Below are 13,373 nucleotides of genomic sequence, written 5' to 3'. Positions count from 1 at the left end.
GTTTGTTTCTTTTTACCTAGTCAGAAAGTTGTGGCTTTTTTTTTTTTTTTCTTAAACCTGTTGTTTCTATTTATTTTTTCCCATCTAGGTGGGCACAATTAATTATATGCCACCTGAGGCCATCAAAGATACATCTTTTGGCGATAGTGGGAGGCCTAGATCAAAGGTAACATGCTAAATTTCTTTGTGTTATCACTCTATAGTCAGTGCAATAAGTGTATAGATGGTGCTTGATGTAGTGATGATGTAATTGTTCTGGATTTACCACATCCAGATTTATGAACAACAAAGATTTTCAGTATGATATGTTTACAGGACAGAATTTGGTGCCACCATGTAATTCGCACCAAACGTCACCCTGAAGCTGCCTCCCATTGTTTTCAATAGGAGGCAGAGGTCTAAGTAGGACATTAGAAAAAGAAAACCATCCTGCTTGATCATGCTGCAGATTGTTCAGACATGCTAGGGTTAATCAGAGAGTAAAAGGTGCAGTTGAAAGTCTAAACACCCACAACGAGATATGGCCCCTGGATGGTTAAATTAACCCCATGTGCACGGTCTAAAAATGGTGTGTACACCAATAAGAAAAAATATATATACACACACACATCCTAGTGCGCTAATTTGGTCACCTCACCGCCCCTCCCCCCCAAAAAAAAATTAAAATATATAATATAATAATTAAATAAAATGTGACCATCCGAAAAATTGGTACCAATAAAAAAGAAAAAAAAACAACTTGCCCTGCAAATAGTCCTTACATACCGTATATACTCGAGTATAAGCCGACCCCCCTAATTTTACCACAAAAAAACTGGGAAAACTTATTGACTCGAGTATAAGCCTAGGGGGAAAATGCAGCAGCTACTGGAAAATTTCAAAAATTAAAATGGTCGGAGTTTTTGGGTGCAGTAGTTGCTGGGCGCTGGGGAAGGGGAGGGGGTGTTTTAGTTGTCTGTCTGCCCCTTCCCTGAGCTTGAGGACTGGGGTTTTTTCCCCCACTTGGAATTCAGCCTGGCTGAATATAGGGTATCTGCAGTGCTCCTATTAACCCCTTCCCGACGGAACAGGAGCACTGCAGATACCCTATATTTAGCCTGGCAATAGTCAGACTGAATTCCAAGTGGGGGGGGGGGGAACAGTCTCAGGGAAGGGGCAGTTAGACAACTTTTTTTTTCTAGCTACAGCGTGTACCGTACAGGAAAAATATTTTTATAGATTGGTAGAGCGGGCGTTTTCGGACACAGGGATACCTAACGTGTATGTGTTTCACAGTATTACTTTTATATGTGTTCTAGGGAAAGGGGGGGGGGTGAGTTGAATTTTTTTATACTTATTATTTTTTTTATTTTTTTTTTTTTTGCATTTATTAGACCCTCTAGGGGTCTTGAACCCCAGGGGGTCTGATCACTAATGCAATGCATTACAATGCTAATGCACTGCAATACATTGCAAAAATCGTCATTTCTTTTGCAGGCTGCATAGAGTAGCCTGCAAAAGGAAAAGCACTGCAGCCGGGGAGCCTTTATAGAGGTGCTGAGGGGAATCCCCGGCTGCCGAAGCTGAAGGGGAACTGTGTTCGGTCACCTACAAAAGCGATGAGGGGAATCCCCGGCAGACTCGGCTGCCTGGATTTCCCCTCAGTGCTTCTGCTGGCCTTAGTTTCCCTTCAAATCCGACAGCCGAGGTCTTCAGGTCTGCGCTCCTGCCGGGGATCTCTCTTTCAGCTCCGGCGCCAGATTTCTTCCCTCAGGTACGTGCTCCTGCTGGGGATCCCCCCTTCAGCTCCGGTGCCGATTCTAATGGCAACCACTCTGGAACAGAGCGGTCGCCATTATAGCTACAGACTACACAGCTACCGTAGTTACAGCCTGGCATCCAGACACCGGGGCGGGTGCCGGGCCCGCAGCATCGCCATGGCGATGCTGTTATTTCAAACTGTAGAAGTACTTACGGTACTTCTGCTAGAAGGCCCCGGTACTTCTGCCAGGAGCGTGGGACGATGCTGCGGCCCGGCACCCGCCTCCGTGTCTGTATGCCGGGTCTGTAACTACGGTATTACCGTAATGACCCGAATATAAGCCGAGGCAGACTTTTTCAGCCCAAAAACTCGGCTTATACTCGAGTATATACGGTATCTCTGTCATCAAAAAAGTTAAAAAAAAAAAATAAAAAAAAAAAGTTCCCGGCATTTGAATATGGTGACCCCAGGAAAATATTTGATTTTCAAAATGATGTTTTATTAGCAAATGCTAATGGTATAACTATAATCCTATTGGCCTCGTGGACAAAATTGCCATGTCATTTTTTTAATGTAGAGTGAACACTGGATGGAATTGTGTGTTTTTGGTGTTTTTCTGTTACACATCCCCACATCTCACCAATTTTAATTAAAAAAACCAAAAAACAAAAAAAAAGTCACCAGACAGAATCACCATTCCATCTGGTGACACAGTCTTTTCTGTTATTGTGAATTCACCATTGCCGTGCCTTTTTTTGCATTTGTGTGTAGAATTTCCAATTTTAATAAAAGCTATTATATGCCCCACAAAATGATGTCCTGGATATTGTAAAACAGTTCTAAATATGGTCTATTAAATAAAGTCCTCATGCCTTGCATTTACAACCATCATCTTAGAAGTCCATAGGAAATGAAGTAAGCATCAATAAATGTGTGGTTCCTGTTGCTCTCCCATAGATGGCACTCACCTAGCACATATGAAACAACCACCTATGTATATTGTCTTCCCATAGCATATAATCTACATTATAATACCATGACGGTACCTCTTTCAATATTCAGGTCTAGTGAGAATTGTCACTTTATAAAATGCTTTATAGGGCAGTGTTTGCAAGACAGATAAACTTGCAGCAGTATATATATATATATATATATATATATATATATATATATATATATATATCAATGTTAGCCTTATACTGTGTCTAGATATGTGTTTTTCCCAGTTTACATTTGAACATTAGTTGTAAATTACAATTACTATATGGTCTTCACCATGATTTCACTGACGGCTTGCTTGTTTTTGTTTAGATAAGTCCAAAAGGAGACGTGTGGTCTCTGGGATGTATACTTTACTGCATGACCTATGGGAAGACTCCATTTCAGCATATAACTAATCAGATCACAAAGCTACATGCAATCTTGGACCCCAGTTACGTAATTGAGATACCAGATATACCAGAGGAAGATCTTCAGGATGTTCTTAGGGTATGATTTACTTGTTATGTTTTACAAACTGAGATAATATACTAAGCTCCCAAATTTTATATCGAAATATGTAAGAACATGTGAATCGCTGCAGTAGCATAGATGGCTAGTGTGCAGTCCCTGCTAAGCTTGTGTAGATGTTATGCTTTTTGATAATGATATTGCTTAGGAGCTCAGTTTTCAGGATGTGTTGGGAGAGGTCCTGGTGCATCCAGTACATGGATAAACCCCTATTCACTGAACAGTAACTTTCCCATCATACCTTAACAGAGAGAGAAAAATGCTGTCAAGAGTCTAATTGGGTTGTCCAGGGGTATACTATTAATGACTTATTCTTAGGAAAGTTCATCAATGACAGATTGTGAGGCGTCCAAACACCGTACTTCCATCGATCAGCTGTATGCGCCTGCCATAGTGTACCTGAAATAGCACAGCTCTGTAATCTGTGGTGACCTGGGGCAGAAACTGCAAGCTCCCTCCCATTGCCTCGAGTCTTAAGTATAGATCCATGTTGGTCAACCTATGGCACACATGCCAGATGGAGACCTCGATGGAGACCTCGGAGACCTCTCTGTTGGCACACGCGTCGTCTCCCTGATTGCTTACTAATGAGGAATGTGGTACAGGATTCCCCGTTAGTGCACGCTATCGCCCTGATCGCTCACTAACAGGGAATTCTGTATACGATTCCCCGTTAGTGAGCAATCGGTTGTTTCAGCTGTATGTGCAGCTTTCACTGACAGCAGAGTGTGACCTCTGACCCAATGCAGGCGCTATGACGTCATTCATCAGCACCTGCAGTCAGAAGAAGGACGTTGCCCGGCTGCTCTTCACGTAACTGCAGGTAAGTATAATACTGTGTAGGGACCCGAAGTAGAGTATATAATACTGCATGGGGGCCAAAAATGGGGCATATAATGCTGTAGGGGGGCCCGAAATGGAACATACAATACTGTGTGGGGCCCACTGTGGAGCATGTAATGTTGTGTAGGGGCCACTGTGGAGCGCATTGTACTGTGTGGGGGCTACTGTGGAGCGCATTGTACTGTGTGTGAGCCACTGTGGAGTGCATTGTACTGTGTGGGGTCCTCTGTGGAGTGCATTGTACTGTGTGGGGTCCACTGTGGAGTGCATTGTACTGTGTGGGGTCCACTCTGGAACATATAATACTGTGTGAGGGTCACTGTGGAGTATATAATACTGTCTGGGGGCCACAATGTAGCACATTGTACTGTCTGGAGGTCACTGTGAGTACATTGTATTGTCTGGTAGCCATTGTGGAGCGCATTGTACTGTGTGGGGGGGCCACATCTGGAGTGCATTTTACTGTGAGTGTAGTTAGTTTCAGCACCCTATAATTATGCCAGTTAAGATCTCTACTGGCAGTCTTCCTACTTTAACCTAGGACCACTCACCTAACAGTAGAGAGCCTAATTATCACTTTTTATGCTGAAACTAAACAGCACTGAATGTTCAGTAATAGTAGATGCTAGAAGAAAAATTCAAGCTTCACCTGAACCATTATCTATTAAAAAGAATCGATGAAGGGTCCTCTAAGGAGTATCTCCTGTTTTGTGTGTGTCTCCACCCTTATGTTCCAAGGACTGTGGGCGGGGCTGCACAAGGTGCTGTAGTCTTCTTTGGCTTGAAGGGGAACCAGTAATGCTTTAATTACTTACATCTCTTCTAATTGGTAGGGAAGCAGTTTCCTATTATGTACACAGCACCACAAAGTTCTGCATGCCCCCAAATGTTCTTCACCAGAGCCTGCTGCAAAGCCTGTCAGACTTATGCTGTACTACTTATAGAGTAATCCTGTCCAGACCGGGGTCAATCCTTTGTTTAACTAGTGATATTTCAGGTTTTGTTATAGCTAGTACTTCAACCCTGGTTAGTATAAAACTGGAGATACAGCTATTTGAAGTGACCGCCCCGTTAATAAATGCTGTACGTACTGCATAGAGTACATTTGTATGGACACAGTCTTCCTGGCAATACTTAGTTGGAGATTGCTAATGGGAACTTTGCAGCCTATTTTCTATTAGAAAGAAAGTATATTACAAAAATGTTCACCACCCTGCCCCCGACACAAATGTAAAAATGAAATAACTTCTAAACAATTCAGTGTAATGTATAATGTTGACATGTATGGTTTTACTAACTATTTATTTTTTTTTTCTAAAGAAATGTTTGGTGAGAAATCCTAAGGAACGAATATCCATTCCAGAACTACTGACTCATCCGTATGTTCAGATACAGCCTCATACACGTACAGGTATGTGTAAAGAGTTTTGCATTTCAGACCTACTGTCTGTAGTTTACAGCATCCCCCTCATTCTGCCTATTTAGCTCACATTGGAATGACGTGCCATGGATACAGAATACAAAATTGTAGCCCCTACGTAGGGATGGTTAATCTGTAAAGAGCAATATTTAATGATTAACAAGCTGCAGATAATACGGCACAAATCTGCTTTTAACAGCATTTCATAGTGTATATTTGAATAAGCTGTTAAATAACTCTGCAAATGACTGTGTGTTACTGTTTAGTTATTTCAGTTTTTATTACATGAGCATAGATACCTTCAAGATTCTGCTAGTTGTTCTGAAACAAAGGTTTATTTGCACTCGTCTGTCACCATCATCTTGCCAACATCAATGTCTGTCCCTAACAGCTCAGCTTCAACTGTGATCTGAGCACCCGCATTGCTTTCTGGTAGTAGAAATTCTCAATTTGGCTTTAGATCCAAATTATACCATTTAGCTGTGCTTGGTACTAACAGCAGTTCAGTCACGTTCATGGGACACAGCAGTATCTGACACAGCCATAACCAAGTGTACGGTGCTGGGGCAACATGGTGGCTCAGTGATTAGCACTGCAGCCATGCAGTGCTGGAGTCCTGGGTTCGAATCCCACCAGGAACAACACCTGCAAGGAGTTTGTATGTTCACCCTGTGATTGCGTGTATTTCCTCCCATACTACAAAGACATACTGATACGGAAAAAAAAGAAGTGCATGGTGCTGTGCATAGGTAGTGCCACAGTCCCTTTATTCATATGATTGGTGGGGAAGCGGCCGGCATGCAGACTTTGCCGACGGCCGGCTGCTTAACCCCCTGTGTGCCGGCTGTGTCCATTCATTCCTATGGATATGTGCTATTCGAAACGGGAGTTTCGAATAGTACTCGCTCATCTCTAAATATTACAACTGTGAATGCCATAAAAATGCAACTAAAGAAGATGGTATAATTACATTTTTATTTTTCCAACACAACCCCAGTTTTGTTTTTTTCTAATCTTTTTTTTTTTTTTTACTAGATTTTAAATGCATTGCATAGAATGTAGAAGAGGTTGTCCAGGTATTTTTTTGAATGCCTAGACAATTAGGGGAAGTAAAAAAAAAAAAATAAAAAAAAAAATCATACTTGCCTGTCTCCAATGTTCCGATAGCCCAACAATGTTCCAATGTCCTCCCAGTGCGTTCCGGTCCTTTTGCTCCGGCGTCATCTCAAAGTGAAACCGTTCACTGCCTGTGATACCCAAGATCCCTTCCGTTAAAGCCGCTGATTGTCATCAGCAGTTACTAGTGGCTGGGACTTCCGCTGCATGTTAGCATGTAACACAAAAGACTGGACCACTGGCGACTGTGAATTTTTTACATTTTTTCCACTGCACTATGCCTATTTAATACTTAAAAGGCTAGTCTAGGCTAAAATGGACAGCACATTTAAGTGGTACCAAAAACTAAACCCTCGCCCTGCTTTGTGAACCAAAAAAATTAAATTATAGCTTTTGCAAGTGATATATCGCAGTGACGATACACACAGTGATACCATGTAGTTAGAATTTTTATTTACTTATGTATTAACATTTTACAAAATATAACTACCGTACTTTTGAAGAAAAAGGTGGGGGTTTTTTATTGTACAAGATTTAAAAATTTTAATAAAAAAAAAACAAAAAACTACTTTATTTCACTTATGCAGGCCGAGGTTCTTCCGATCAGAATTTGATCTGCCTTTATATTAGATTTATTACCGTATTTTTCGGACTATAAGACGCACTTTTTTCCCCCCAAATTTGGGGGGAAAAGAAGGGTGCGTCTTATAGTCCGAATGTGGCGCCTGGCACCCGCTGTACTAGAGAGACGGATGCCGGCAAGGGATAGATGCAGGTGCCGGGGCCTGAGACATCGCTGCGTTCCTCTGCCCTGCATGAAGCCAGCAGCGGGAGCAGTGATGCTGCTATTCCGCTCCTCCGTCCCCCCGCTGCTGGCTTCATGCAGGGCAGAGGAGCGCAGCGATGTCTCAGGCCCCGGCACCTGTGCTGGCGTCTATCCCTCGCCGGCATCTGCCTCTCTAGTACAGCGGATGCCGGGTCAGTATCGGTGGCCCCTTCTCCCCCGGGGCCGGTCCCCACCAGCCCCGTACCTGTGAAGTTGCAGGCCGGCTCCTGCGCGGCGATATCGCAGGAGCCGACCTGTTCGGGTGAGAGCCGGGAGCCTAATGAGGCTCCCAGGCCTGTCACCGCTATATTAGTATTGCGGCTGGGTCTATGACCAGCCGTAATACTAATATACAGAATGTCCCATAGACGGCAATACAGTTGTATTGCCGTCTATGGGACTTGCAATCAAGTGACCGCAGGTTCAAGCCCCCGGGGGGGAATAAAATAGTAAAAAAAAAAAAAAAAAAAAAGCTTTAAAAATATATAATAAAAATATGAAATAAAAGTTCTAAATCACTCCTTAGAAAATCATATGTCATAAACCGCCGGGGTTTTTTTCAATACAAGGTGATCTAAGCAATAGATATTCCCCAAAATGGTATAACTAAAAAGTACATCTGGCCCCGCAAAAAAAAAAAACACTCTATGCGTCCCCGTACAGCTGCAGGGTCACCTGTCAATGTGGCCTTGCAGCTGTTGCAAAACTACAACTCCCATATATTAAATATTTTACCATTTTTTGCTTCAAATTTTTTTTTCCCTATTTTCCTCCTCTAAAACCTTAGTTTTAATTATAATATATAATCTCTCATGGAAAAGGAAAACTCCATGTTGTGATACTTCATACTGTCCTGTTCAGCAAACTGGGGGGAGGCGGTTTTGAATGAAGAGTACAGGAAGTGAGAAGAGGCAGCAGGTAAAGCTGCTGAAACAGGCAGATGGGAAAACCCCTTTAATGACTGTATAATTAATCATTGGATATTATTAATTACAGAGGAACAAGTACAGAAAGGAACTACAGAGGAAATGAAACGTATTCTTGGCCAACTTATCGGGCTAAATTCGCCAAATTCTATATCTAGAGCTGCCAAGGTAAGTGAAAAAAGTACAATAGTATCAGGTTATACTACCGTGAGCCATATACATTATCCATTATCTTAGAGAGGAGTTATTCACCCTCTGTAACATCTCAAGGTCTCCTACTTATCTGTCCTACAGGATTTCCCCATGCATTCCTGACCACTATCTTATTAGTACAGAATATTCTTAGAGCTGATGTCAACACTGAATTGTAAACTTTTATTACTGGTGATTCATTGCATGTCTTCACTCTTTCCTTTAGTTTTAGTGCTTTTAGGATTGTATGCCTATGTATAATTTAGAAATGAATAGCCAGCCTGTGTGCTTATTTCAGACGTGGTTATGCCAAAGGGAACTTCATGACCTATACAACACCTTACAGGTCCCATAGAAGAGAAAAGGAATGGTGTTCACCAGGAGGCTCAAACCCCTGTTGTGATCAGCCAATGGGACCCCCCCAGTGGACACTTAAATATCACAGTTTCATAAAGCTGTCCTTTTTATAGGTGCCAAAGTAGCTGTTTTAACCCTAGCCATTTTGCATCTTTTATAGAAGTGATTAACTTTTTTTTTTTTTCTTCTTTTTTTCTTCTTTCAGAGTTTATATGATCAATGTAACAGCGGCAAAAGCCTGGATTTAACTACAATTGGCAAACAAACAAATCAAAGCACGTGGACAATGAAGTGATATACAGCCTCAAAAAGCAAAGCATAAACATCTGAAACACTGGTGATTTGTATTAGGGACTTCAGTGGATAGCCCCAGTATGTGTAACCACTGCCTGGCAATGTATGACCCTAGGTCATCCATCCACTTATCTGCTGTTACCATTGTGAATCCAGAAATACATGTGTATTTTTTGTATATTTTTTGTATATTTCTTTCCAAACTCTGTTAAAATTTCTATATTTCCCATTAAAGGGAATCTTCCACCTCCTGAAGCATATTCAACTGATACCACTGCATTACAGTGTACATTACTGTGATACTGTGTATGTCACTTTTGCAGATTGCAGACTAACAAAATTTGGAGAGTTGAGCCATTGCTCTCGTCCCCCAAGTAGGATGGGCGATGTTATAACAGTGGGAGGATCAGCTCTCACTGCACAGGGTGGTTAGGATAAGGGACAACTTGCAGAACATTGAGGTCTGAGCAGTCCTACTCGCCCCTGATCAGGAGTCCCACTGACCTATAACTTAGCCCCTATTTATATGATGGGGAATAATTTGTTTTCATGAAAAAATTAACCCTTCAAGTATCTACTTATTGTAAATGCATATCGATATTTACATCTGCAGCAGAATATATAAAGTTATTTGATCACTCACCACCTTTTCCAAGTTCTTTTGTGCTGGTGTCCTACGTGCAGTAAAGGGCAATATTTTAGGGGCATTTTTGGGCAAGGAAATAAGGTGGGAAAATCTTAAACTATGGTAGACTAGCAATGATCATGTAACAGGATGTTGCATCTATTCTTGTCCTCATTGTAAATCCACTTTAAACACCTAGTTGCCAGGTTTCATTTTGTAATGCACATCCCTGCTTTCCCTGCCAAAATGGTGGAGAACGTGGTTCTGTGTTAAAAGCTTTTGCAAAATCTCTGAAATGAGTATTCTGAAGGACTATGGTATATCCAGTATTTTGTTTTATAGGAACACTAAGATTATTTTACCCCTTATAAGAATCCCGACAGATTGTCATTTTACTATATGTGTCGAGGGTTGTCAGTAAAATTCCATAGTTTATATACCACCATTTATTTGTGTCCAGCATAGTGTGATGTGAAAGCTGTAATGTTTTCAAAAGCTATAGTATTAAATTTAAAGGGGTCATTTGCTAAGGCTTGGTTCACCTTTGCGATGGAGTCTCCATTTGGTGACTGACAACAATTGCTGTACAAATAAGTGATCTAGTCAAACCAAGGAGAAACTCCAGTCTAGTATAGGAGCCATGCAAAACTGGTAGGAAATCTTAAAGCAAGACACTTGCAAATTTTCTTCAACTTTTGTTTTAAATGCAAAGGACAAATAAGAAATTGGTGGACATGACCTAAAGTTATATATTCCTAGGAAGCCTACATACGTATATCTGTCAGATCTTGCTGAATTAAAATAGTGATACAACTATTATTGTGGTTACTGTGAACTAGTATGATAGAACAAATGTACAGTGCAGAATGAGTATATCAAAAAAGCTAGTACAAGATGAACACTTAGCCTAAAGGGAGCCAAAGCCTTCATCCCTTTAATTTGTGATGTTTAGAATTTTTCACATAGAATATATAGCAAAAAAACACAGTAAGCACTTAATCTACAGTATATAGTGTCCAGTTTGAGCCTGTTCATTTTTGCTGTGAGTATTTATTTCAACCACTTCAAACTCATAATTCATTGGAGTCGGCAGTCCCTCAGCGTGTCATTGTCACAGTGTAATGTCCTACTGTTAATGTGTACTTGGTTTTAGTTTGCACTTGGTATGTGAATGCATTCATCATGATTCCAGCTATTTCTTTTCTCAGGACAGTCTGTATTTGAGATGATGTAACTATATACACTTTAATGCTCTTTTGTATATTTTTTTCCTCTTACTACCTTACCCCCCCCCCCCCCTTCTGTATGTGCATTTCTGAAACCACACCATCTATTCTTTCAGTGCAAGATGTACATATTTCCTTAATGTTAAAATATTTCTTTATACGATAATGCCGTAGTAAAGTTTGACATTATCAAAGCCATTAAAACAAATTTACATTGTTAATTCTGTGATTGTTTGCTTTTATCATGAGCAATAGCTACAAATTGAGTAGAACAACAACCCAGATAAAATTCAAACCACTAACATTTGTTTGTTCAGGATTTTTCACTTGTAAGGGAGCCTTCAGAGGCGGTAACGCCGGGCTCAATGTGTGCTTATTTTTACTGCCGTAGAAATGCGAGAGCAGCGTTAACGTTGTGTTTACGCAGCTTTTTTGTTACTATGAGCGCAAACTCCGCACATACGCTCGTAGTAAAAAAAATGCCGCGTTAACGCTGCCCTCGCATTTCTACGGCAGTAAAAATAAGCACACATTGAGCCCGGCGTAACTCTGTGTGAAGGCTCCCTTAGGGTGGTGTCAGTCTGGGTTACCTAGAGCTCACCAAATAGAAAATATTACCTCTGCCATTTTAAAAAAAAAATGTAGAGCCCCCTTAGCAATGTAAGCAAGGTAATTGGTGTTTGACAGTGACAGATTGACCTGCCTATGTACCTAGATGTCATCATAGCCACCTAATGCATCTATGTGAAAAACAAAACAAAACTGGGTAGTCATATAGGCTGCTTATCTGTACGTAATGCAGTGAGGGGCCCATCAGAAAATTCATGTGCTCCCCTATGGGCCAGTCTGAGCCTGTGTAGGAGTCACCTCCAGGGTCAGCATATTGTGCTTATATAGCTGTTGTGTAGAATAGCTCCAGTACAGAAGGCCTAGAACATCTTCTCTGGAGAACAAAATCAATCTACAGGTTACTTTTACCAGCATCCACAAACTGCCAAGGTACAGTTTAAAGAGGACCTTTCATCAGATTGGGCACATGCAGTTCCATATACTGCTGGAAAGCCGACATCTGGAAGCTCAAGTAAAACCCAGGGTGGGAGGAAAAGGCATAAACTCATGTAAGTTTAAAAATATATATATATTATTCCTGATAATATTACTGGAGGATACGAACCCCAAGTCTACCCTTTATGACTGTGGATGGTATATATGTATATTTATTTTTTTCTCCATATAGGAGAATCCCAGATAAAAGAACATATGTCACTGAATATAATATAGGATAAAGTGTGGGATGAACACCGAGATGTTCCAGAGAAGAGATTACTTTGGGAGCTTTGTTGTTTAAATGGCATTAATACACCCAAACACTCATAAATTTGATATTTTGGTTTCAGGGGGCAAATTTAGATTTTTTCCAGGGAGGGTTAAGAGCAATTAATGTAATACTGGCTTTACACTCAGGAGGTTTTAGCCCAGTTTATGTATTAGGACAAAATATTTAATCTGACAATTCATGTGTTTATTACAGCAATCAGATAGTATTTGTCCACTGAAGTTTATTGCAGGTTTAACTGAGGCTATTCTATGCCAATAACCTTCATGAGTAAATGACACAAGGTAACCTTTTTTTTTTTTTTTTTTAATTGTAAAGAAAAACCAAGCAATTATTGTAAGACCTAACAATGAGAATGTCAAAATGGGAAGTAACTGAAGGAACTGAGCTTCCAAAAACCAATTAAAGACCAATATGGAAACAACAGACAAAGGAAAGGAGAGAGAGAAAGGGGGGAGGGGAGCGAGAAAGCCTAGGAGAGGTAGTGATATGAAAGTAAAGTGCCATAGATATGGGACAGCATCAAGACGGTTTAGATGAATCATAAGAGTCCCACCACGACCACTCTGTATTGGTAAGGAGAACCTGGTCGACTCCATTCTCTAGACCTCCCTAATCCTCAGGACAAGGGCTGAAGGGGAAGGAGGATCGGCGTGCTTCTAGTGTGCTGAAATCACACACTTGGCTGCCATAAGTATGTGGAGTAGCAATTTAGTGGATGGCTTAGAGCAGGGGTGCTCACACTTTTTCAGTGTGTGAGCTACTTTTTAGCTGACCAAGGCAAAAGATCTACTAGGGTGGGGCCGTGTGGGCTTGTGGGTGGGGCAGGTGTGTCTGTGGGCGGGGCCGGGCGGATCACGAGAGCAAGACAGCGGGGTTCTGTGGCTGCCCAGGGATCCCCGGTGTCTGCTTCTTCTCAGCGCAAGCTGAGTCATCTATAGACACTGGCAGGCAGGGCTCCA

General features: G+C 41.3%; 1 protein-coding gene across 1 annotated transcript in view; it reads left to right on the top strand.

The window, feature by feature from the left end:
* The window catches only part of TTK (TTK protein kinase), a 42,106-nt gene extending 30,843 nt beyond the window's left edge, over nucleotides 1-11,263 (top strand). Inside the window, exons 18-22 of the mRNA XM_075268281.1 lie at nucleotides 89-166; nucleotides 3,053-3,229; nucleotides 5,414-5,504; nucleotides 8,452-8,549; nucleotides 9,136-11,263. Of these exons, the coding sequence (XP_075124382.1) occupies nucleotides 89-166; nucleotides 3,053-3,229; nucleotides 5,414-5,504; nucleotides 8,452-8,549; nucleotides 9,136-9,225 (534 nt within the window). The 3' untranslated portion in view covers nucleotides 9,226-11,263. The remainder of the gene's footprint in view (nucleotides 1-88; nucleotides 167-3,052; nucleotides 3,230-5,413; nucleotides 5,505-8,451; nucleotides 8,550-9,135) is intronic.
* The last annotated feature ends 2,110 nt before the right edge of the window (nucleotides 11,264-13,373 follow it).

The sequence above is a fragment of the Leptodactylus fuscus genome, chromosome 3, assembly GCF_031893055.1.
Source record: "Leptodactylus fuscus isolate aLepFus1 chromosome 3, aLepFus1.hap2, whole genome shotgun sequence".
In the NCBI taxonomy this organism is placed as follows: domain Eukaryota; kingdom Metazoa; phylum Chordata; class Amphibia; order Anura; family Leptodactylidae; genus Leptodactylus; species Leptodactylus fuscus.
Note: the sequence above shows the minus strand (reverse complement) of the source record. Positions and strands in the feature narration are given on the sequence as shown.